The 24844-nt window shown below is 51.4% G+C and overlaps 4 protein-coding genes across 4 annotated transcripts; all 4 read left to right on the plus strand.

The window, feature by feature from the left end:
* Positions 1-789: 789 nt before the first annotated feature.
* Positions 790-12181, plus strand: COCSUDRAFT_59804 (hypothetical protein; the record flags this gene model as incomplete). Its single annotated transcript, XM_005643364.1, has 13 exons — positions 790-815; positions 971-1121; positions 1374-1551; positions 2769-2939; positions 4682-4808; positions 4919-5069; positions 5228-5408; positions 5521-5675; positions 7787-7898; positions 9217-9350; positions 9908-10093; positions 11114-11223; positions 11353-12181. The coding sequence occupies 13 exons, from the start codon at positions 790-792 to the stop codon at positions 12179-12181; spliced, it is 2511 nt and encodes an 836-aa protein (XP_005643421.1).
* Positions 12182-13147: 966 nt separating this feature from the next.
* COCSUDRAFT_68064 (hypothetical protein) lies at positions 13148-15821 on the plus strand. The gene is made up of 5 exons (XM_005643365.1): positions 13148-13272; positions 13443-13489; positions 13686-13757; positions 14009-14130; positions 14436-15821. The coding sequence occupies exons 1-5, from the start codon at positions 13259-13261 to the stop codon at positions 14754-14756; spliced, it is 576 nt and encodes a 191-aa protein (XP_005643422.1). The 5' UTR covers positions 13148-13258; the 3' UTR covers positions 14757-15821.
* A 957-nt stretch (positions 15822-16778) lies between these two features.
* Positions 16779-19490, plus strand: COCSUDRAFT_59806 (hypothetical protein; the record flags this gene model as incomplete). The annotated part of the gene is made up of 5 exons (XM_005643366.1): positions 16779-16872; positions 17828-17867; positions 17989-18139; positions 18226-18409; positions 19426-19490. 5 exons carry the CDS (start codon positions 16779-16781, stop codon positions 19488-19490), a joined length of 534 nt encoding a protein of 177 aa, XP_005643423.1.
* A 1781-nt stretch (positions 19491-21271) lies between these two features.
* On the plus strand, positions 21272-24231 carry COCSUDRAFT_59807 (alpha-D-mannose-specific plant lectin; the record flags this gene model as incomplete). The annotated part of the gene is made up of 7 exons (XM_005643367.1): positions 21272-21386; positions 21666-21826; positions 22098-22520; positions 22700-22783; positions 23127-23231; positions 23537-23608; positions 24025-24231. 7 exons carry the CDS (start codon positions 21272-21274, stop codon positions 24229-24231), a joined length of 1167 nt encoding a protein of 388 aa, XP_005643424.1.
* Positions 24232-24844: the final 613 nt, after the last annotated feature.

A 24844-nucleotide genomic window follows, 5' to 3' on the forward strand; every position in this document is an offset into this window, starting at 1 on the left:
TCAATGAAAACAATTTGGTTGGGGGACTGCAAAGAAGACCTAGCTGGTCCCCTGCCGCCTCCTACAGCGGGGGGTCCTTTTGCTTTCTCATAACCGATATTTCCCGTTTGGCCGTCGCCTTGGACTTCTGTCCGCTCGTAGATCTTGATTAGAGTGGATGCAAGCAAGAAGAAGAAGTTGCTCGCGTGATAGGCGATAGTACTTTGCCCCGGAACGGGCTGATCCTTTGGCTGTCCGTGCAGACAGGCACGGGAACTTACAGAGCTCACATTCGTGCAGCCGGGCCCAATATAACGCAAAGGTATCGTTAGATTTGATAGATGTCGATTGCCGCAGATGTTGCAGAACAGATCCTAGACCGTATACAGGAGTCATCGTGAGCAATGCTCGACGCATTCCCAGACGCAAAGCACCAGGTGCTCGCCCTCGGCCTTCCCGACACCGATGTCTAATAATATTATTTTAGTATTAATGAAAGGGATCATAAACACCACAATTGGAACTACCTGAAGGAGTAGAAGGGAGATATTGACCTAGACAACTCATGAGACACACTCGAAGAAATAATCCTTCTTGTTCGGCGCAGTGGCTCTACAAGGCATACAGCCTCGTCAATCCCGCCAAGAGGGCTCTGCCCAAGTTCTCCTTTCATGAAGGCATGGAAGCTGCTCGTTTCGGAAGCCTTGGCTGTATGTTCACCCATTGAAAAGGATCCTTCTGCTGAACCTGATCTTCGTTTCTAACCTGATATGTTCGTTAGGTCACTCAGAGCTTCAGTGGCCGGAAGGGATGTCTGATGAGGAGCTGCTGCGCTGGTGGATCACTGAAAATGGAAAGCACATCACCCAGCCCTGCACCTGACAAAGTCCCCCACCTGCGTCGGCAGGTGCGCACTGAAGCCTGGTGAACTGTGTACTAGCTCCAGGCATTGAGTGCAAAGTGGCAAGATCATTGTGCGTGTGTCATGCAGGGGCTGGGTAGCATCAGAAGACATTGACAAGAAGACTGTGCGCAGAGAGCCTCTCATGGTCATTCTGTACGGCCTGGGTTACTATGCAAGAGATGCCCTGGCCGCGTTGAACCAGATATTGCAGGACAGCAACTTCAAACAGTCCATCCAGGTGCTATCTTTGCACAACACTCATGGCAATTTGGGCCATCATGCATTTGATCCCCGAGGGGTTAAATTGAATGTTTTATTGCACTCAGCTTGGATCTGGCGAGTCCAACATGGGGTAGAGGATTGTGGCAGCCCTTCACTGCACCTTGCTTCTTGGCAGGAAAAGCGTTGGAAAATGATTTAAAAAATAGTACACTCAGTGGGGCTCTTGGCATAGGCTGTTGGCAGTAACAAGAATGAATGTGGTGACTAGGAAATGATGCCAGAAGAGGTGTGGGACAGCTCAGTCCCGCTGGCAATTGCAATGGCGGCTGAGCGCAAGAAGGGCGACCAGTCTGAGTTCTGGCCCCACCTGCGCCTGCTGCCTGCAGAGCCACAAGCGCTCTGGCTCAAGACCCCAGCAGAACAATCTGCCATCTATGACGACCTGGGTGACTTGAATCGCACGTTGCCCTCCATACTGTTGTACTTGCTAACAGCCATGGCAACCTTTCCTTGCAGGTTGCATGTATTCTGCACATGGTCTTGCAGTGCTGCTCAATGCTAGGGAGGGTCCTCTCACCATTGAGTACTGACAGACTGGTATGAATGGGAACAGGACGGCCAAAATATGGCAAGAATGCAGTGATGAAGCTACTCAAGGAAATAAAGCAATCTGCGGAGAGCCTTGTGGATTCCTTTCTGCAGGAGACAAACCTTCACGTACTCCTGGGCATTACCCGCGAAGAAATTCTGTGGGGTCTTATTACAGTGAGGCATTACAGCCTGAGTCCCGATTGTCCTGTAAAGCCCATTTATGTAGCGTGTGCTCTGTGTTCAAGGTTTTTTGGGTGTGCTACATTGTTACACAGGTATGCACATGCATTGTTGCTTGCTCAGCATGGGTTTCTCGGTTCTGTAGAAAATCTCTCAATGTTCAGGTTAATATGAGGCAGCACAGCTCAGGCCAAGAGGGCCACATCAAGGTGGCTCTTGATTTTCTGAACCACCACTATCTGGCTGCCCCAATCCTGAGGTGAGATTCATGGAAAGCATGCTTGACATTCAGTTTCCCCACCCCTTGTAGAAGCATCCTTTGAAAGCACGTTCATGTCTGGAGCACCTAATCAGCATTCCGGAGAAATTTTACATGGGATTCTGTCTACATGCAGTTTCGAGCCATCTGATCCAGGATCCACAATATTCGATGCTGACATCCTTCAGATGGTGATTTCCAGTAAGTCTGTGAAGCCATCCGCCCTTGCAAAAGGTAATGCAATATTGACAAAGCGCACTGCAAACCCCTTTTGGACTCTAGAGAAGACAGAAGACTTGCCCTTGGCAGTGCAGATATCTCATTGGAGACGCTGACCTGGCGGTCGCGAAATTGCTGTGCAGGGGATGAGCTCTTTGTTATCTATCCTGACGGAGACGCTAGTTTCTGGAACAGGAAGAAGGATCTGATTGAGAATTATTTTGTCAATTATGACGTTATTATGCAACCTCCTCATTGTGAGCCCTTTTCATGCACAGCCGTCTCCAATCATGTTCTCGATCTGTTTATTTGAAGCTTTGCAGCCTGCCCATATTCGGAAGGGAAAAATGCCGGATCAGATTGGCCTTCCTGCACTCGCCCAATTGAGACAAGCTATGTGCCTGTGTTGCGCAGGGTCTGTCTTTGATTGGTGTATTGATATGCCATTCGTCGTTTCAAAGAGGCCCTACAAGCTGACATGGGATGAGGAAAGGATCCTTGAAGACAAGTTAAACGCTCTGGCCGAGACCGACCCTGGACATCCCCTCATTGTAAAGTACTGGCTGCCCGAGAAGATGAAGCGGGGTAAGCTCATCTGCCCTGCTTGAACTGTATCAGAGCAATGCATGCCGACAATGCCAACTCAGATGCAAAATGCCCTCCTAGGAAGTGTGCGCTCAAAATACCTTAACTTGCAATTTGAAAGGTTATTGCTTTCCTGAGCAAGATCTCGGCTCATAGTTGCTAGAAGTCCGTGCATGCTATCAAGTCACTGCTCTGCCAGTTCTGTCCCGACAGGTTTGCTTGAAGTCGTATGTGAAAGAATGCCTCATTGTGCTTGCAGAGACATTGCTCTTGCAGATGTTCCCTAAGAGGCGATCAGCGCAGGCTACCTCAGGACCGCAATTCATGGCAGGAGGCGCTTTTATCGCAGCAGCACTTGCAGGCAGAAATGCAGCTACAATTGCCAGGAGGCGCACTGTCCAGAGCAAAAGCCTGCCTGCAAGGCTTCGGTGGCCAAGGGGCCCTGCATGCATGATGTACAAGCACAACCTTTGCATGCGATGCCACGTCCGATAATCAGCCCTGGCAGCAGTGGGATCAGGCCTCAGATGTGACTTTTGTGGTTCTCTGCAAGATTGTGTATAGAGTGCTGTGATGAACTGAGCATATAGCTTGGCGTGCGGTTTGGAAAGAGGATGTATATCAGGTCTGCACAGGTCGGTACATTTGATGCACACTTTGCGCATGTGGGAATTTGGGAATCACATCCAGGAAGTCATGACCAGCAGAAAGAGCCATGCTGGTTTAACTTCCTGCATGCACACACAGGGTTGCAGCCTTTAATCCTGCCAGTTGACAGATTACTCAACTTTTAATCTTTATCACAATCCTGAAGCCTGTCTGTCTGTCTGTCTGTCTGTGTGATGGAGATGTCTCGTACAGCAGCAAGAGAATTGCTCCAGTACTTGCAGCATGGGCAGTGGTCACGGGGTGCTCCGTATGGACATTCACAAAATCTGCCATGATGTTGCTACTCAATTTAGATGCAAATTTGCTGTGGCATTTTTAGCTTGACTGTGCCACAACTTGTGTGTGGTCTTGATGGCCTCATGCATGCATGCGCACTTAATGAAAAAACACATGATATGCATTCTGCATGTCACTGTCTTGACTTTGGCAAAAAACCGGATGCACAGATGAACATGCAATGCAAGCTATACACTGAGCTTGCAGCATGCCCTCTAGGAGGTCCTCCAAATATCTACATGCCAGAATATGCAGGTGTAAAATTTTGGCAGAGGCAGTGACAAATCCTGGAGGACAACCTAGATAGGCAATTGCATCATAGCGACCAACTCTCACTTTCTCGCTTAAGCTTTGAGGCTCAGTTTTTCAGGCTCGGCCGCTACCTGTATCGAGGACTTTCATGTAAATCGCAAGCTTCTTATCCGAGAGAAGAGAGAAGCGGACGACGGAAAGTAATGCCCGACCGTAAAGTGCCTGGCGGCTTGAAGGCCAAACTTCTGGTGTGCAACATCGATATCATCACTGATTCTCAGACGTCGTCGCTTCTCCAAACAATGGGTTCGAATTCGCTTTACTCTTGGTTGTGGCAACTCCAATTGAGTGGCTAACGCGAAATTCGGGCGCAGTGGACGAATAAAGCATATCGACAAGTAGCACAGCCTGAAACGTTTCCAACTCTGCTGGACAGCTGGCAGCAGAGAGGTTTGTTTTTCAGCTTGCATTACTTTAGGCTTCAAGCACTTGCAACCTGCCTGTAGTACCACACTGACCTGGTGAGCTTACTGTGCTTTCCTCAGAGTGCTTTCGAGGTGAGTGGCCCGATGATCTGTCCGATGAGGACCTGCTGCGGAGCTGGATCACTGACAATGGAGGCTATGTGCACCCTGACCTGCACCTGACACAGTCTCCCAACTGCCAGGGAAGGTGCAAACTCACTCACATCAGACAGTCCTTAAATTGTAGACTGGCGAACGTCATTTGCCATGTACAGATGCCACAAACATCCTTCCAGGGAACTCTGATATGCAATGCAGGGGTTGGGTGGCTGGGAAGCTGATTGACTTGGAGACTGTCTCCACTGAGCCGCTCATAGTCATCCCTTTGGGGCTGCGGCTGCAGGCAGCAGACGCTGTTGTAATGCTGCAGCAGGTGATGGTTGATGTCGGCTGGAAAGGGAGACTGGAGGTGTGTGATATGCCAGTAGTGCACGGCAAGTGATATATATATATATATATATATATATATATATATATACACGAAAAATCACATCCCTCACGTGCACTGTAAAAGTCGGAACATGTCATGGCCTCTGTGCAACACTGCGGCACAATTTGTCATTGCAGGACGTGCCCAATGCCAAGTACTACCTTGAAGGAGAGATCCCTCTTGCGGTCTGCCTTGCTCATGAGCGCAAGAAAGGAAGGCAGTCACCCTTCTACCCCTTCATGAACCTCCTGCCCAAGACGGCCCCATCCTTATGGCTCAAGAGCAAGGCAACCGCCAGGCAGCACCTGGCAACTCTGGGTACGGCACTCCTATATGGCAGCACAGGATTGTTAATATACAATTAGGGTACTTAGGTTCACTCTATTTGTTGCTGTTGCCCTTGATGTGCATCATTTCATGGGGTGAGCAGGCCTTACACCCAGTCAGATGGCGATCGTTCATGGGCAGATATTTGAGGTTGACAAGAAGGAGTACGTGCCAGCAATCCGGCAATTCTTGGCCTCCACTCCTTTTGGTGCGGCTCTGGGAGTGACTGAGGCTGATGTCCAGTGGGGACTGTCCCAGGTGAGGTTCCTCACATACTCTCACTCAGCCCTGTGCCGGCTGCTCCAGCAAGTTGGCACTCTCTTCTGGCTTTCTTGCTGTGATCAACCCTTGCTACAGTGAGTCGCGTGTTGAGCAAAGTCCCTTTCCCGTGGTGGGCAGGTTCTCACACGCCAGCACAGTGGGGGTTCGGCCGGCAATGTGAAACCGGCCATTGACTTCCTTAACCATCACGGCTCTGCTGGAATGATATTGACCATGTACGCACTAGTGCTCACCCAAACCGAATATGTTTTACCAGCAAACTGCTGCTCTCAGCAGAGTCGCCTGAGTGTGACTACGCAATTCATGCACGCATGCATGCGCGCATGCCCAAAAGTTGTTTATTGTGCTTCTGCAGGGCTTTTGCAAAGACAGTGCCTGTGCAGCTCCCAAAAGAGTCCCTGCAGCTGGTCATGTCCATCATGGATGGATCCCCTAGGCCGCTGCAGCCAGGAGACGAGCTGTTTCTGGGCTATCCTGGCCCTACCGCAACCTCACCAAAGCATGCTGAAAGAATCATGCTTTCGTCAGTTGCAATTTTTGGGGCAGTCCTGGATGAGACAACTGCCCAGGAGCCACACAAAGTGCAAGGTTTGTCATCATATATCTCAGACTATCGGATTCTCTGTGACGCACCTCCCTTTGCTCGACACACTGTTGACATCGTGCCGAGCGCACTTAAATATTCTGTTTGCTGTGTCATCACCTGATGCAGGAAATTATATCATTCACGATGACACGTCATTAACCGGCAGCAATTGGGTACCCAGCCAGGATCAGTGGGTGCAGCTGCTGGTTGACTTGAAGGACCTGTTTGAAAAGACGCCGGATCATCCCATCATTCGGCTCTTCTTGGAGCCTTGCGGCTTTGAAATGCGCGGTAATCTCTTTCCCTTGTGTCTTCCCATTAGTCTGCATGCTGGCGCAAACATCTCTGGCATTTAATATTGCCATTCTCAGATTGTGCCATGCAAGCTCTTGTTACAGGAGGCAATCTTCTGACACGGTGTCATTTCAGTTCCACTGCGATGTGTCTATGGAGGCTGTCCAAAGGGCAGGGTTCCTTTGGGTACCAAGCAGCCCCAGTGCTCAGTCTGCCATGCGCGCTACTGCAGCCAGGCATGCCAGAAAGCACACTGGCGGGAGCACAAGCCGCACTGCAAGCTAGCAGCGCTGAACATGAAGTGACTAAAACCCCTCATACCCCTGAAATTCCCGATTGAAGTGAGGTCCAGGATTGGCGTTGCACCTTAAGGGGACTTTTATATATATTGGATCTGCCTTACTGCAGGGCAATCTGTAGATTGGCGGCAGTCCAGTATGATGCATGCTTGACATCAACAGCACATTGATGCAGATTCACCGTTCCAATTGAGCATGGGACTACCAATATCACCTTGTGTGGCAAGCAAGTTCCATGCAATGTTTGTTACAGGAGGGGCTATGCTCAGGAGGGCAAGTTTAATGCAAATGGTGGTTCTTAGCTTTGCATGCGATGCATTGATGCTCATTTGATTGGCATGACGAATCGCATTGTCACGATGGAATGGCTTCCTAATTTGGCAGCGAGGCTGCTCTCGAAGTTCTCTTGCATCGAAGCTTTCTCCTTCTGCCTACAGGATTGCATCTTGGTCCCGACGATATGCCTACGTGTGCAAATGCAAACATATTTGACTTAGAGATGGCGCAGCCACAGGGCAAGTCTCTGGATGATTCGCTTAACGGCTTGAAGTCGGATTTATTGGTTCGCCCAGGCTCAGTCTTGCAAACCATTACCTTTATCGAATGTTTGGTCTCACTCACCAGATCCTTTCGCCACCTGTGGTCACGAGTGAGCGAAGAATATTGAAATTGCTTTCGTGTTTGGTTGTCTCACTGATTTATGGACTGTTGCGCAGTGGTCATGCAACCTATACCAGAAAATCAGGCGAGTTCAGAGATGGCCATCGATTTTGGAAGCTGGAAATAGAGAGGTGAAAGTTTAATTGACAGCTTCTCAGCTTGAATTTGCTACTTGGTCGCATCTCCAAATGCACTGGCTGACGATGATGTCAACAGCTTGTCGTGCTCTACGATCAGGTTCCGTCCAGGGCAGCTGGCCCAAGGATGTGTCAGATGAGAACCTGCTGCGATCCTGGATCACTGACAACGGAGGCTATGTGCACGCTGACCTGCACCCGACACAGTCTCCCACCAGGGCAGGTGCTCTGCCCCTCTGGACCGAAATGCAGATCACAACTCGCCCTGCAGGGAGACACTTCACTTGATAATTTGAGATGCATTGCAGCGGTTGGGTGGCCAGGAAGTACATTGACTTGGCCACTGTGTCCACCCAGCCGCTGATGGTCATCCCATTTGGGCTGAAGCTGCACTTTGGATATGCAGTGGCCATGTTGAATCAGGCCATGATCGACATTGGCAAAAGGTGTGCTGTGTTGGGCTCGCGTGTGTAAAAAGATTTCCAGGGCTGGCCAATAAGGCCAGTGTTGATTTCTTGCTATACTTACAGTACTATGTAAGGCAAGATCTGCAATGTGGATGCTGCAGGATCTGTATGGATGGAAGCATCGGAAAGACACTGAGTGCCCTCTCGCTCTGGCTCTAGCCTACGACAGCAACAAGGGGCCTCACCCTTGTTGAGGCTGCTACCTGAAGAGGCCCCATCCTTGTGGCTGAAAGAAGTCAGGAGGCATTTGTCCAGCCTGGGTGATTCTGAGCTTCTATTCATGCAGATTTCCTGGCAATATCTGCATCTGCATATATTTCAAGTGCATTGTATGGGCCTAGGGTGTGAGCTGTGCTGCTACTGTAATCGCATTCAGTACGCATCTGCAGAACCAGCCATTGGGTGGGAGATCTCGGCAACCATCATCGCATAGCAACATCGTGGGAGGTTTTATCTTGTCATATATTAAGTTTGGATTAAAAATCCCATTATGCAGGAGGCGGGATGTGCGGTCCCAACTCCATTCCTGGCTGACATGCTTGTGGGGACTTCCAATGCCTACCGAAAAGTTCTACTTCGAACGACCCTGGAAGTTTCCGTTTCTGCCGGAAGCATGGGATGAGAGAGGTGTGCTTCAAACCATTCCTCCAGGCTTTGAGCAAAGTCTTGATCAGCCTGCTGCATCATGCTGCCATGGACGGCAATCTCTAATTCCCTCTGCTCTTTCCGGAATACTTTAATGGCCCTACTTGGTATGCTATATCTATTGCAGCAGTTTTGAAGTAAGATTTATGGCACGTTGCACCTTGGTGTGACCCAAGGCAGTCATGACAGCGCAGCACGTGCCTTCAATTATTACAAACTCTGAATAACAGTGTTCTGCAGCTTCAGCTTTGGCTTTTGCAAAATCAAAGAAGACCGAGAGGAAAACCAATGGTGTTCTCATGCATGAAGCGCAAACCCAGCGCACTGGCGCCAGGTGAATTAAAGCAGCCTTAGAAACAACCCAGTCATGCATGAAATTACACACCTAAGATTGTGTCGATTTTAGGTGCACCCCGTTTGCATGCGCAGGGGACGAGCTGCTGGTTGTCTACCCCCCAGGAATCCGGCGGGCTCCACATCCGAGCGTGAGATTGAGGACTGCATCGTTTACTTTGGATGCGCCTTGGAGCCTTGCTGAAAAGGAGCCGCCTTTCGCGACGATGGTACGTGTGCATCCTGCCTGTGCTTACTAATCTGCTGGGATTGCAGCTTTGCATTTGGTTTGCAGCCAGACTCAAGGTGGCTGCCAGAATCCTGGTCTGTTACTGCGTTGAATAGACAAGGGAACAGGAGCGCACACTCATGCCTGAGACATCGCTTCTGAACAGGGAGCGCCCTGGGGCTTGCGACCATCTCAGGAAAACACTACAGCCTGACATCGGAGGAGAATGGTGCCTCAAATAACATTTAATGGAAGCTATACGAGACAAATCCTGAGGCGGCATTCATTAAAAGATACTGGCTTCCCATGAAGACCGAGAAAGGTACATCAGTTTGCCAGTACACTGTTGCTTGGATTTGGGAGGAGCTTGACATGAGTAAGTGAAAGTGGATAGCATCAGGTCAGCTGCTGGACTCTTGTGCAGCAGCTGTGTACCCCTTCAGGCATTCATTCTCCCCTGATAATGCCGGCGTGTCTTTCTGGTCTGCTCTAGCGATAAAGAAGGCTTGTATAGCTCAGACCGTACATGCACTTGAAGCCTGAAATAGTGCCCCTCAGGCGTACAGTGTGATCGGAGAGAAGATAGAGGCAGAGGGCCGCCTTTCAGCTACAGGGATCCGGCAGATGCAACCCCTGGAGTGCATCAACCCGAGATGCCCCAAGGATCCGGCCTATGACACCAAGCAGATGCACGGCAGTGGGTTGCAATGCCCCCTACTGCAGCCGCGCATGCCAGAAGACAGAGTGGCCCCAGCACAAGCCGCACTGCAAGATCTCAGCTGCTGCAAAACAGCGGCTCCAGAACCTGTCTCTGTGATGCCGTGCATTTGCATGCAAGAGTACTGGGTGCTGCGGCATGACTGGCGGGATATCCTGTTAGGTGCTCTGCATTGGGACACATGCAAGCTGTTGTCAGGTTGTGTAAACATGATTGATTCTCTGCTGGTAGCGGGAGATATGCCTTGGCCGCGCCCCTGTCAAGTTAATTGGTCCCTGAAATTAAATCACAGTATGCATGCACATGCAGTGCCGCACATGCGGCATGTAATGCACAGTGCTCCCTCCGCACTTCATTCCCTCATTATTTTCATGCAATAACAGAGATGTTGTCATTGCTCGCACAGGGGAAACTGCACCTCAGCAGTCACGAATGGGACTCAATGAGAAGCCATGTGCCACCATTTTGAAAATGCCTAAACAGGCGGCCCACGCTTTCATGCAGGATCCATCGCCGTGGTGCTGCTCGGTGAAAAACAGATCGTAATATTGTCATGAGAAACTTCTACTCTTAAATAAATTCTCGTCCTGAATGTCATCGGCATCATAATCCACAAGCTTACGAAACGTCAGCCTCTGCTAATTGGACTCCCCAGGCCTGCACGCCCTCTATCAGGTTTGGGCTTTGAAGCGGTAATGGAAGTAAATGCAAGTACCTTCAAAAGATTATTCTCATGCTTGGGAAGTCAGATCCGCTGGTGCTGAGTCTACGGCTTGAGACAGGAACACAAAGGATTCTCTCTGAACCATAATGTTCAGTCTGGAGCGATCGTCGTTCTCCTGCTGCGCAGGGGATTTTCACATCGTTCAAGCTTACAAGCCCATCCCAGCGTCACTCTCAGAGAAGGAAGTGCAATGGGGAATTGTTTGAGTCCCCCACGGCAGGTGAGCTGCGATTGCGCTGCTGCCGCCCTTTCGGCACACGATCAATGATTTGAATGATATTACGATACTCCAGGATTCCGAGCTGCTTGTGTGATTGTGTAGGAGGAGGAGGAAGAGCCCAACGCTGTGCACGCTCTCCCCATTGAGCTCTGGGAGAAGATTGCTGGCATGATGCAGACCGAGGAATGGGCACGCTGTAGTGGCACATGCAGGTGGTTCCTGACGTTCAGTTGCCTCTGGCTAGTGGCTGCAGGTGTAAGGCATTGCGTTCTGTGAGCAAGCCACACTTGATAAGAATGGGCCCACTGCACTGCTGAGGAAACCTCTCGCTATCCATGCAGGGCCACATGGTCGGTTCAATTGAAGCGCATCAGAGTGCAAGAACGGCCACTCGTGGCCATGCTCCGGCCTGGGTCAGTCCTGCGGTGGGTGGTGCGCCACTGGCAAGCAGCCCAGACGATCAGCATGGATGTCAGGCACAGTGATCCGATGCCAGAACTAGCAGCCGATCAGCATCACAGCACCATGCTGCCGGTCAGGGAGCTTAACCTGCGCCTTCACAACCACAGCAAAACATGGAGCACATGGATACAAGCCGTGCTGTCACACGCTCCGCAGCTGGACTACTTGTCACTAACCATCACAGAGTGCCCGCTGCTCCCAGCAATGCCGCAGCTGCAGCATTTGCTTTTGTCAGCCAGGTACAGAAACGAGCAGCAGTGGCGGTCGCTGGAGCAGCTGACAGCCCTGCGCACGCTCCAACTAAACACCCCGATCCACTTTGGCATCCAAGAGGATGTGGTTGTCCTCCCTGCAGCCGTCCAGCAACTCTCCCTGACTGGGATCCTGCCACTGGCAGTGCAGCTGAGCGCAACGGCTGCCAGACAGCCTGTCTTCCACATAGATGCCACTGCGATCGAAATTCGGGAAACTGCCGCCCGCTGGCCCATGAATGTTCGCAGCCGCATCAAGAGCGTTGGCATCCGAGCAGAAGCGTATGAGCTTGAGCAGGCGGTGAATGCCCCAATTTGGAACGGGCTGCCAGCACTGCTCCAGCTTCAGATTAGCCCACCAGCTCACATCGGAATCTCGCTGCACTTCTGGCAGCCAGTCCACTTCCATCAGCTGACTACTCTTGTCGTTGTGGTGAGCACAATCTTTTCTCTGTGACAACTTGCAAAAGAGGAAGGCGCATGCATGCCAGTGCCAAAAGACGTGTGCAGTACGGTGTCTGCTGTACTAAAGATTTTCTGCAAGTGGCTTTGTTTTTATCATGATCGGGCTGACTGGATGTCATGTGTGTAGCCTGACAGGCATCCGGCGACCTCTGCATCACTGTACCAGCGCTGCGAAGCCTGCGGCTCTTGCGCTTGAAGACCGAACACAAGCTCTGCTTGAGATTTTCGGATGCTCTTCTCAGTGCTGAATGCATCCATTCCTTTGAAGTCTCATATGCAGAAGGCTCGCTTTGCCGATCAGATGAGATGCAGCTGTTCAGGCAACATCTAGGTCAGGTTGCTGATGATGGCGTCCGATTGATTCGAGAGATATACCAGCAGCCTGAATATCCTGAGGAGAATATTGTGCGCTTGAGGACCTCGCCCATGCGAGTCTGCAGCCGAAGATGCTGGCCCCAGCGCACATGCCAGTGCGGGTGCTGCACCAAGTGCATGGCATATGGAGTCTGTTGTGACGACTGCGCTTATAGCTTTGCCTGCAATGAGTGCATTGGTCCCCCTGCCTACAATGAGGCTTCACCGGAGCTAGGATGGAATCTGGCGCCCTTTAGTGGGAATGAGGATGCCTGTGCAAATGAGCACTGCCTGCTACATGATGCAGGCGCAAATGTGTGACTCCTGGCTTGGACAGCATGTGACCCGATGGTGACTGGCATGCTTTGCGATCGAGGCCCTGAAGTGGCATTGAGAAACTGAAGGTGTAAGCATATACCTGGATGATGCCTTAGCGTGCCATGAGGCCACATGCATGTGCAATGTTTTGCTGCACTCCCCACTATCATTTGTTTCCCTAACCTGCATGATCTCCCTGAAGGGTTCAGGTTGGAGGAACGCCATTCAACGACTTCTTGCATTGTGGCTCAGCAACTGCTGCCTCCCAACCTTGTTTCAAAAGCGGGATTCAAATCACGTCTACGTTGAACCCAATTGTCATCTCAGGGACGCACGAAGGCCCACCAAGGAGGTGTTGGTAGCCTGACGGCTTCCTTCCTCTATCCAGCCCTTTTACATGGCGAGCTGCAGGCAAGCCTCATCTTATTTTTCGTGACACGTGTGTGTCGAGGCTGGAAGAGAAGCTCGTGCAGCGCTTGTGTCAACAATGACATTGTGTCCATCACACTGCTAGGTTGCCAGCACTCTGGATAGATCTGCACATTGTGTCAGTCTCACCGCCGCTACTGCTGGTGCTGCAGGAATGAAATGCAGCAGGGAACAGACACACGCCGTTTCCAGCGCACCGGTGAGCCCTGCTACCAGCAGCAGCAGATTACGAGAAAGCGATGTGTCGTTCCAGCCCTTGACTATACAATCGAAGGACAGCCCTCCGTTTTGGCACCAGCAGCTAGCTGGACACAGGGTGTGTGCAGTCCTGTTCAAGAGAGCCACAGACTGCGTGCCTATGCACATCCTGATACCTCTCCGCTCTGTGTGTTCAGACGATGAGGAAGGCTGCAATTTATGGGAGGACGACGACGCCAGTGACCTTTATGACGCTGATCCATTTTCAGGTAAACCTTCTCATTAGCTCTTGTGACATCTGCAAGTTTGCGTTGCCGCAGAGCCCTGATGGGCGTGTTGTGTGTCTGGAATGCGAACCGAGCTACTTGCCAAAAATGACTCCAGTGTCCATCCAGCAGGACTCTGTTGATCGCTCCCCATCGCAGCGTCTTATGTGTGTGTGGTGGGCGGAACTCAGCGAAGCATTGGCTTATACACAATGCATAAGGTGCCGGTTGGAGAGCTGGTTGTGCTCATGCAGGAGACCACCCGAAGCTCAAGCCCAAGTTCTCTCGTGAATGCTATGAGGCACACGCAGAGAGCGTGGCCATGCAACTGAGCGAAATTCCGTGGACTCCTCGGTTCTGGAGGTCTACCTACCCGGTGAGGAAACCGGTGCTCTTGCAAGTCCACTATTTGCAGGCTTGTTGATTGCTCCAATGCCAATTTCTTGTGCGGATTGACCTTGTTGCTTCATTGCCTGTATCTTGATTCAGCTCGTGCGTGGTGAATGCAAGTGCCATGCACATACAGTGTGTTCCTTGCTGACTCATCGAAAGTGGCACTGGTCCGCTTGTGCTTCTGGCTTCTCCACCGCCGCCGCTGCTGTTGCTGCTGCTGCTGCTGTTGAAAGTGCCAGGAGGAAGAGCGCGCCCTTTTTTAGGATGCCCTGGCTTGCTGCTGTGCAGGAAGAGGAGGAGCTGTCGGAGCTGGAGCTGCTCAAGTGGCGGGTGGAGATCACAAGGCTGTACCGGCCCACAGGCACAGGCGGCCCCTGCCCAGCCGACGATTACTTCTCGAATTCTCTGCGCTATGCTACTGAGGAACTTGCGTTCTTCCATTGCCTGATGGAAGTAACCAGCCGCAAGCCCGGAGCTTTCATCGGTGCCAACCTGGGCAGCGAGGTTGCCCGCCTAAGCGAGGAAGCTGCCAGGAAACAGCGCCGGCCAGGAGTATTCAACCGGCTCATCAAGGCTTGCAAGTTGCCCAGAGCTCAGAGGGCCTCGTAGTCAGCTTTGCCAAGATTACAGGACGGGACTGCGGCCGTCACGTTCATTGCAGGGCCATGCACAGCCAGCAGCCGCCAGCTGTGTCTCGTGCTTGGATTGTTTTGTAGAGCTGGACATGCAGAGCTGTCCAGATGTAGATGTATGCCTGTGTTTTTTCCTGAGGTAAAATGCAGGCCACCTGTGTGGTCTGCCTCTGTTTATACCGTGGCTTACAATCTGTTTGCTGCCCTGGGCTATCCCCTAGAATGTCGGTTGCTCTGTCAACTGCAGAGGTTCATTCATCTCCTACAGGCCTGCGCCTTGCAGATTGACCCTGGGCCATAGCTTGTACTCCCGTGAAGGCCTGTTTCAGATGGGCCAGGCAATTTTCTGCACCCTCCTTAGCGCGCTGGCTCTGAAAGGTCTCTTGTCAACTTGCTGCAGCGGGTCTTGGCAGCAGCGTACCAGGCATTAGATAGGGGTAGTTGCCAGGGTGATGCATGCCATTGTTTGACTTGTAAATAAGGGCAGTCATCTGGGATTGACAGTGCAAAGAGCTAGCCTGGGCCTTAGCTTTACAGCTCTGGACCGCTCGAGTGTTTGCTGCTGTGCTTACCATATTTGGCTCAATTGTGTGCAGCTTCGTTTCTGCTCCTCCTAGTACCTTCTACAGCATGCATTGCCGGCAAGATGCGGCAGGAAGTAGAGGAGAGGCACCTGTGGATGCCCAGGCTTTTTTTGCTTGCATGCAGATGCTATGCTGAACACACAATCATTGTGAATCCTTTACCAAATTCAGTCTTGGGCGGGTCAAGTTTGTGGTAGGAAGTCTGTGCCAGCCCAATTGGCCATGCCCATGCATATGAGAAACGTTGAAGGAGCTTAACATCCATGATTGCCCGGTCGTACCTTCCAGCAGTCACAACTCCGCCTTGAAAGTGGCTCAGCACAGCCAGCAATCCTTCTGCAATAAGGTGCTGTGCGCTGTATTTGTTTGTCCAGGAACGTATCACGATATCATATAGGCCTAGGCCCTAGGGTCCACACGTGTGCGCTGTGCTGCTACTGTAATCGCATTCAGTACGCAGAACTAGCCTTAGTCACCTTCACAGAGCAGGGCAGCCTGCATGCATGCGCATATGTTTTAGATGTTGGATATAACAGTCTGTCTGATGATCATGCCGTATATGCATGCGCATGCTGGCTGATCTGATCCGGGTCTCTGCTTCCATACACGCTGAAGCCTTTATAGACAGCTTTTGCTGCTACTACTATGTACCATTCTCTTCTCATTTAAAGGCAATACCAACATCAAGCAACGCATGATCCACTCCCGATGACGTTTGGCCCATGTGCACCGAGTGGCGTGGCACATCATCCTGCTTAGGCACCCCCTCGGATTGCAACAGCGCGTTCACCTTCCTAGCATGCAAGCCTACCAGCGGAATGTCATGACTCATGCGGGCTTTGGACATCTCTGTTTCCAGTAAGTCCCTGGTCCTGGCCCTGCGTATGCTTGCTCTCATTTGCCGTGCATACCTGCAGATATTTGCCTTCCTTGCAGAGTGATTCAATAGGCACTCTGAGCATGCACTTCTACCATTGAATATTGCCATGTTGAAGTGTAGGGCAGCCGTTGCATCCCATCAACCCATCATGCCTGAAGAAACAGACACCAGTGTTCACCAGGCATTTCCACAAGGTTGTGCGCCATGCGCCTACTGCAGCACAGCATACCCAAAAGCAACCTGGCGTCAGCACAAGCCCATCTTCAAGGCCGTGAATGCTGTAATGCACTTTTGAGTCCGACTGTGAGTCACCTGATACAAAGTGGCAGCGCCTTGCCAACTTTGCATGCTATATAGAGCTCTTGGCCCCGGCTGGCGGGGGGCGATATATATTCTGAGCACTGTGCCCACGGTTGATTGGGTCTTGCTTTAATTTGGCGAGTCCAACAACTTGTAGGGGTAGGATGATGGCAACCTCCAACTGCAGCTTGTCTGCAGGACGCACCTTGCCTCTTGGCAGGAAAAGCGTGTAAGAATGGTAATAATAATAGTAATAATAATAATAATAATAATAATAATAATAATAATAATGATGATGATGATGATGAGAAATAATATAATGAATAATGGTGATAGGGCTCTTTGCCCTGGCTTGATTGCTTTTGTGGTGCGTGTGAGCGTTCTCTGGATTTTGTGCCAAGGACTGGGGTGCATGCAGGCATGGGGCCTACCCTCCTACAATTGTTTTGAGTCAGCTGAGGTTCTCTGAAGGGCATTGCATGCTCACGTACTTTTGACAAGCCGGAAATGGTACCTGTATGAAACTTTCAGCCGCATGCTCAAGATGAGCTTTAATAGACTGGCATAAGATTCATGCACTGCTCCTGCCTGATTAGGCATGGCTGCACCACGATGACCCCCAAAGTTTCTTCAGTTCAGCTAGCTCAAAAGAAGCAGCTTCGAAAAAGAACCGTAGACCTCATCCCACATTAAGTCCTTGAATCTGGCTTGGGCATTGCCTGGTGGTCTCGTTACCACTGCGATCTGCAATTGGCGAGGCTCGCTAGAATGAAACCAATAGGAAACGGGAGAACAGTGCATGAATCAAGTGCTGTTTCGATTGCCACTTTTCAGGTATGGCCCCACTGTGCTTGTTTTCCTGAGCATCCCATACTCATTGACCATAGGGACACACCCGTCTTCAACGAAGGTTCCAACACAAAAGGACCTCTGACCTGGAGCAGCATAACAAGTGATACCAGCAAATTAAACTGCTTGTTTGTCTGGCAAAGTGGGAATTTAACGGCTACCAGCTTGCGAAGCCAGCAGCGAAGAAAGCGTGCTTTTTGGAAAGCTGGAGGAACAGAGGTTCGCTACTGCAGACATTCCATTTCAGGCGAAACATCTTCACATGAGAAGCTGGAAAAGGCATTATTAAATACGTGTCGTGATCCATCAAGTGAAAGTGCTCAACGATTAACGAGGTGCCTGCAGGTTCTTCAGAAGTCCTGTGGCCTGAGGATACCTCAGATGATGACCATTTGCACACCTGGATTGAGCAACACGGCGGATATGTGCATCCAGGGTTGCACCTGGCAGCGTCCAGCACCAAGCTGAATAAGAAGTATCTGCCTTTCTGCTGTTGCTGTGTCAGACCAGACTATCAAAGCAGCAGTTCCTGCCTTCAAGATCTTGCCTGCAGTGTGGAAGGGGGACTCTTAGTGGACTGGATTATCTGTGTTCAGGGTGTGGGTGGCCAGAGAGGAGATTGGCTTTGAGACAGTCTCCACGCAGCCACTGATTGGCATCCCGACAAGCTTCCGCCTCAGCGCAGCTGATGCTTTTGAGACGCTCCAGCAGGTTTTGAGGGACAACGGATGCAAGAAGAAGCTCACGGTACGTGGACAGCAGCTGTCACTAACAGAAACCTGCATGTTGTGTTGCATAGGCGATGCCTCAATACTTGTCATGCATGCATGCAGGATTTCAAGCCCTTTGGATTCTATTTGGCTTCCAGTGATGCATGCCTGGCAATCTGCCTGGCATATGAGCGGTCCAAGGGGCGGATGTCACCTTTCTACCCCTACATCACTTCTCTGCCCAGCAAGACACCGGGGTTCTTCAGCAAGGATGAGAACGAGGCGCAGAAGTATCTGAAACAGCTGGGTGAGTGCAACAAACCCATACTTGTCGGACACTGCCTGCATTTGAGTCGGGTGTAGTAACTGGCAGATTCCAAGTAGCATCCCTAAGGCCTTGAAAGGCGGTGCATGCGCAGGAGTGCAATCCCATGAGGCCCACAAATTCCTCAGCGTGATAGACAAAGAGCGCGCGATATACAGTATATCATATACTCTAAGCTCATCAAGTTTGCGCTGAACACTGTCCCATTGGGCAAGGCTCTTGGGATCACAGTCAAGGATGTCATGTGGTGCCTCTCCCATGTGAGGAGCTACTTTTTTCTAGCTGAAGCTGTATTGCATGCATTTCTGCATCCTTGCTCTTCAGTCAAATCGGCTGTCACCTAGACAATCAGCTGAGTGCAGCTGCTCTGGCAGGTATTTGTCAGGAGGTTCACGGATGCCTCTGAAACACTTGGCCACATCAGACCAGCCCTGGATTCAGTCGCTGCCCATGAGGCTTCTGGATCACCGTATGCCCTGTGAGTGCGCCTGCTTCCTCGAGTCATGAAAACCCATGTCCCAAAATTTCAGGGCATGCATGCATCATGTCAGTGCACACCAGTAATGCTCAAACATGTGAGACTGCTTGTGGTATTCACAGGGGGAGGCTTTCTGTGTGTGGACCTGTGTGTCCCCATGGATCCCTCAACATGCTCATGTCTTTGTTGGATGGTGTTCCTCGGCCTCTGAGCATTGGAGACGAGCTGTACACGAGCTGCTCAGGGCCCGTTGGAGATACCCTTGAGCAGCAGGTCATCAATCATGTCGAGCTGTATGGGGCACAGTCCATGGCTGAAGCTGAGTCATCCGTGCTCAGGCTGCAAAAGCGAGCTGGTGACTGTCTTGGCTCCTCCGTTGCAACCTTGTTATAGCGTCAGGAGCTCTTGAACATGGCCTGCTTGAGATTGTATCAACGCTGTGACCTCCTTTATTGCTTCTGGGCAGGAGTCATTGAGAAAATGACTGTGCTTACCAAGCAGGCGCTGTTAATGTGTGCAGGGGTGCAGAAGTTCAATGGAGCTCTGCTGCCCATTGTTGGACATGACGCTGTTGCCGGGATTTGAACCACCGGGCATGAACCCTCACAAGTGGCAGCCCGGTCGTGAGCAGCAGCTGATGCTTGCTGCCAAGCTGACAAGGCTGCTAAAGGCAAACCCATTTGACCCCGTTTCTCAGCTTTGGAGGGACAGGGTGAAGCCTAGCGCCGAGGGTGAGTATCAAGTCCCAAAGCAAGCTGCATGCTGCCATATCCATTTGTCAGATACTCTGCAGCGTTTGATGCGGCTGTGAACATGGTGTTTACATCCTCCATCAACCATCAAGATAGCTACAGCACCCGTAAGACTGTATGACTGTGGAGTGAGACCATTTTCGATGGTCTCATGTGCAGGGCAAGTGCACTCATGCATGTACCCTGCCTGCCCCCGCCAGCGATGCTCATGGGATGCAGGCGAGCTCTTCTGCGCAAAGTGCTTTGGCCCCTACTGCAGCCGTGCTTGCCAGACAGCGCACTGGCGCCAGCACAAGCCGCACTGCAAGCCGCCTGCTCCTTGACAAATCACCGCTTGCATTCGCCGTTGCTGAGATGCAGTAGCTGCATGTTCAAGTTGCTGCAAAAAACCTGTAAGGCTCTACCCTAGCCACTGAGTGGTGTGCTGGGAACTCCAAGAGACGCACTTTGAAAATGTCAGTGTGTGGCAACAAAGCCGGGCTCAGATGGATTTGCCTTTGTCAACGTCTGCCTGCAAGTCTGTGACATGATGTTGACAGCAAGAGAACATCCCATTCTATTGGCCAGATTGGCTTCTTTGAGCTCGAATTTCGACTCCAGTTGGGAGTTTGGAAGGTGGAGGCCACAATCCAAGTTCCAAGAAGCTGGAAGCTACAGCGGAATGGCCACGCACAGTCACCTGTCTGCGTCATACAAGCATATCTCGCTGGTGCCCAAATAAGTTGCATCTACATTGAGCATAGGACAAACGCAATCACCGGAGGAAGACGTTTGCAAGGTGTGCACATGCTTTTGCTTCTTTCTTACAACTGAATGCCTTCAAGCGCGGTCGATCTGCCACGCGCTCACAGAATATTTTGGAAGCGCACTCCCTGCGCCAGCTGCTACAAAACAAATTTATTGAGCCTCTGCGGCTGTAATGGGTCTCCCTCAATCTTACTGGGGTTTGGGTCTTGTTTCTGGCAACGTCCAGGTAGTTGCAGCTAATCCAGGGTTTCCCGATCTACATGCCAGTCACCCAAAGCTCGTGGCTGGCCTGTCGATTGGCAATCTTAGGAAAATTGCAAGCATGTTGTGCTTTGGATTAATGGATTATGTCTGGAAGTTCCAGACTGGAAGTTGCTGCGTGCAATGCAAGGGCGTGATCGTCTCTGTGCCGGGGTTGTGGCCATCGAGAGAAAGTGGATGGGTTCTGTGATGGCAATAATACTTTTTCGAACCACATCAGAGTCTTTGAATTTTCTCTGGCAATGGAGATTTTCAGTACTCCCAGCTTTTGCTGGTCCCTAGTCCAGGTCTGCTGCATGTGCTACCTCGTGCGCACTTACCATCACCGGGTTGCACTGTTCTGAGGCCGGTCCGAATATGTGGGAGATATCTCAGAATTGGATTAATGAATCCGAAGAGGGATTTAAGTGCACGTATTCACATGTAGTACAATTTTGGCGTGTCAGGATATGTTGAGCTTCACTTGCAGACAGACCACCAGAATGGTTCAGAATTGCTGCAATCTGATCACATGTCTTCAAAGCACTGCTGGTCCACTCTCAGGGATTGGGAAAGCTCGCTGACATGACGCTTTGGTGCTCGCAGGTCATCAACTATCCTGCAAATATGTCTTATGGCGAGTACAACACTGAGGAGGTGAGTGACCAGTTTCAGGACGGCCTTAATTTGGATGGCCGCCGCGAGGGCGGCTATGGAGGCGGCGACGGCGGTGACTATGAAGGTGCAGCTTTATATTGTGTTTGTGCTGGCTCTGTGAGACAATGGCAGGTTATAAATCCGGGATTCCACCGGCTCCTGGCATGGAATTGCTGTTGCCACGTTGTCTTCTGTGTGGGCGATGCTGCTTGGCCAAAATGTCAGATTGCCCTGGAGCCGCAGGTCAAAATAGCAGACGTACACAGCGTTCAGCAATGAGACCTGCCTGCATGCCATTTCCTCCATATGATGCAGTGCGCGGTCTTTGTTGCATTGACGATTGTGATTTGATTGCTGCACGCAGGCGAGAAGCCCAAGCACCACCACAAGAAGCACGGTGATGACGAGGAGGGTGGTCAGGGCTACGGCGGCGGTGGAGATGGTGACCAGCCCACCTACGGCAGCGGTGGCGGCGGCTACGGCGGCGGTGGCGGTTACGCAGGAGGAGATGAGGGCCAGGGCCAGGTGCACGCTTCTGTGCGAGTAGAGGGGAATAAACTTGGTTCCTCCTTCACCTGACAGCTTGATCTGGAGAGCAGAGCATGGCTGCTGTGGGGAATGTGCTGGCGTTCTGTATAGACTAAATGGCACTTGTGAAACACCCCTGTCAGCCAAACAATCATGCACACCAAGTGGTGTAGGTTTCTTCGACTTGAGAGAATTCCAATATTTCAAAATGTAGTACTCTGAAATGGGATGCAGAGCCAAATCTGAGTAGGATGTGCATGTGTGGGAGGGTGGCTACGGGGGTGGTGATGCCAGCGAGGGTTATGGCTCTAAGAAGACCTACGGGGGAGATGACAGTGAGGGCTACGGCTCCAAGAAGACCTACGGGGGAGATGACAGCGAGGGCTACGGCTCCAAGAAGACCTACGGGGCAGATGACAGCGAGGGCTACGGCTCCAAGAAGACCTACGGGGGAGATGACAGCGAGGGTTACGGATCCAAGAAGACGTATGGGGGCGATGATGAAAGCGAGGGGTACGGAGCGAAGAAGACCAGCTACGGAGAGGACGACACTGAGGGGTACGGCAGCAAGAAGAAGAGCTACGGGGATGATGGCGACAGCTACGGGGCAAAGAAGACCGGCTATGGGGATGATGACACCGAGGGCTATGGCGCCCAAAAGACTTCTTATGGGGATGACGCGATCCCTCAGGTGAAAGCTTCAAGCCGTTGAGCTCCTTGAATCTCTAACATCAATGCCGGTCAAATTGCTAAAGCTTTGTTTAAGGTTGATGGTAGCCAATGCGCCCAGCAGCGCACCTTAGCTGCTGTGATATTATCTTGCCAGGAGAAAAACTGGGAATACGTATTTGAACTTGTATTTGTTTGCAGGACCAGTACGACGGCGTTTCTGGCGGCCTCTCTGGCGGCGCCTACCCGACACGCGGCGAGGCAGCCCCCACCAACTTCACTGAGGTGTGTATTAATTGTATTTCACACTGCCTGAGTGCACACAGCCATCCTAGAAATGCAGATCTGCAGCACCCTCAGAGCGGCTGGAGTGCCTGGCTGTGCAAGAACATCCTCTCGCTGAATGTCTTGCTCATGTCGGATGAAGTGTGCACCTAAATGAGCCCATCGATGCAGCCTTCAGTGCTGGCTCTCACCAGACTGAGGAGCTCTGTCAAACTCTGGCAGGCTGCAATTGCCCTGAACAGCTTGGTGGAAGATACTTGCAGGCCGTGCGTGTTCCTTTACAACAGTGACATGAGTGCGCTTGGAATCAATGGTGATTTTTCTGAATACTCGCTGCGCGCAGGAGCTGACGGAGCTGGCTGCTGGGGCCACCCTTAACGCGGGCCAGACCCTCAAGTCGCCCAACGGCCAGTCCAAGCTGGTGCTACAGGGCGACGGCAACCTGGTGGTGCGCGTTCCCTCCCTCATTTCCTTGGGGGAACTAAAGTACAGTAAGGGATTTGTTTAAATGTAGGGGTACATATCAATAAATGTACCCCTACCTTCCCTCCTTAAGGGTGCTTTTTAGTGCCGCATTGTGGACACAAGCTGCATTGCAGCTGCGCATTGCACGAAGGGCTAGCTTCTCTGCTGCAGTTTTTGGCGCATGCAGGTCCTGCTGTCCAGCTACTGCTGCTGCAGAGGCACGTGCAGGTGGCCTGTTGGATGCTAAAGGATGGATAGATGATGCGTGCTGTGTGATGTGATTTGCAGCTCTACAAGGACGGCGCCGCTGTGTGGACTTCTGGGACTGACCGCTCCTCTGAGAAGCCTGCCATGCTGGCAGTACAGGCAAGCAGCATCCCCAAAAAGAACTGATGCATTTGTCTTGAATTTATAGGGAGGGATAGAGATTTAATAGGGACCGACCAGCCGGCATTCAACTCTTCAATTTGATCTTGAGCCCTTTCCCCGTCCTGCTGTGACTGCATACCATACACTCACACCAGAATTGGGATGCCTGTCAGTATACTGTAGATTGAAACTCGAAGTGGGTGCTTTTAATATAATGAAGTCCTCTACACAATGCAGAGGGCACACGCCAATGCAACGTTCTGACTAAATCTTGCCAACTTGCCTCTGGCGGTGCAATGAAAAGCTCTTGGCAGCCATACCAGGACTGGTGACTGTTGCTGGACTGATTCCTGAACCACGGCATGCAATGAGTGCTGACCGATTCTGTGCGCCGCTGGCAATCACAGGATGACGGCAACGTGTGCCTGTACGCTGCGGGCGGCGCCTTTTCCGGCTGGGCCACCAACACGGGTGGCAGCAGCAATGTCAAGCTGGTGGTCAGCGACTCGGGAGTCCTTGTGGTGCTCAGCAGAGACACCGGCCTGTGGAGCTCTGCTCCCATCTCACCATCGGACGCCGCAGAAATCGCTTCAGCCGCCACCTCATCGTACTGAAGAGTTCAGACGCCGGTCTAGGTCGTGGATGAACCATTCAGCTGAATGAAACAGAGCAAGACGCTAGTGTAGAAGAAGCACTGCTGAGAGAATCTCAGTGATCTGCGCCGGCTGATTGCTCTTAATATTTGATATTAAAAATATATGATTTGAAAGATTCTTTTCTTTTCTGGGAGGCATGTGTTGCAGATCGTTGCTGTCGAGCTGCATTACTGAGCTGCTGTTTACAGCTGCATTTGTTCTTGCTATGCATATCTGGATGCTTGCATGCGCATTTGCTTGCTGCACCAATTTCATGTTACCTTTTGGCAGCTGAGCATGCATTGCCTCAATGACTGCCCACTTGGGCAGAATGAGCTTTTCTTGTGTCACAGGAGATATCCGTAGGGGGATGGGTTTAGTTGGGGTGTGTGCTGGGCCTGTTAAATATCCATCACCAGGATGAAATGAATTGGGAGATGCATCTTCTTGAGCCCGCCATAGGCCACATCACCACGATTGGCATAACTATGCATGGACAGTCTCTCTTCACTAGAAGCAGCAGATCACATCAACTAGACCAGGCCTCTTACTCACAGTCTCCACCAGGACACATCACAGCAGCGCAAATCAA

Source organism: Coccomyxa subellipsoidea (assembly GCF_000258705.1).
Source record: "Coccomyxa subellipsoidea C-169, whole genome shotgun sequence".
Classification (NCBI taxonomy): Eukaryota; Viridiplantae; Chlorophyta; class Trebouxiophyceae; family Coccomyxaceae; genus Coccomyxa; species Coccomyxa subellipsoidea.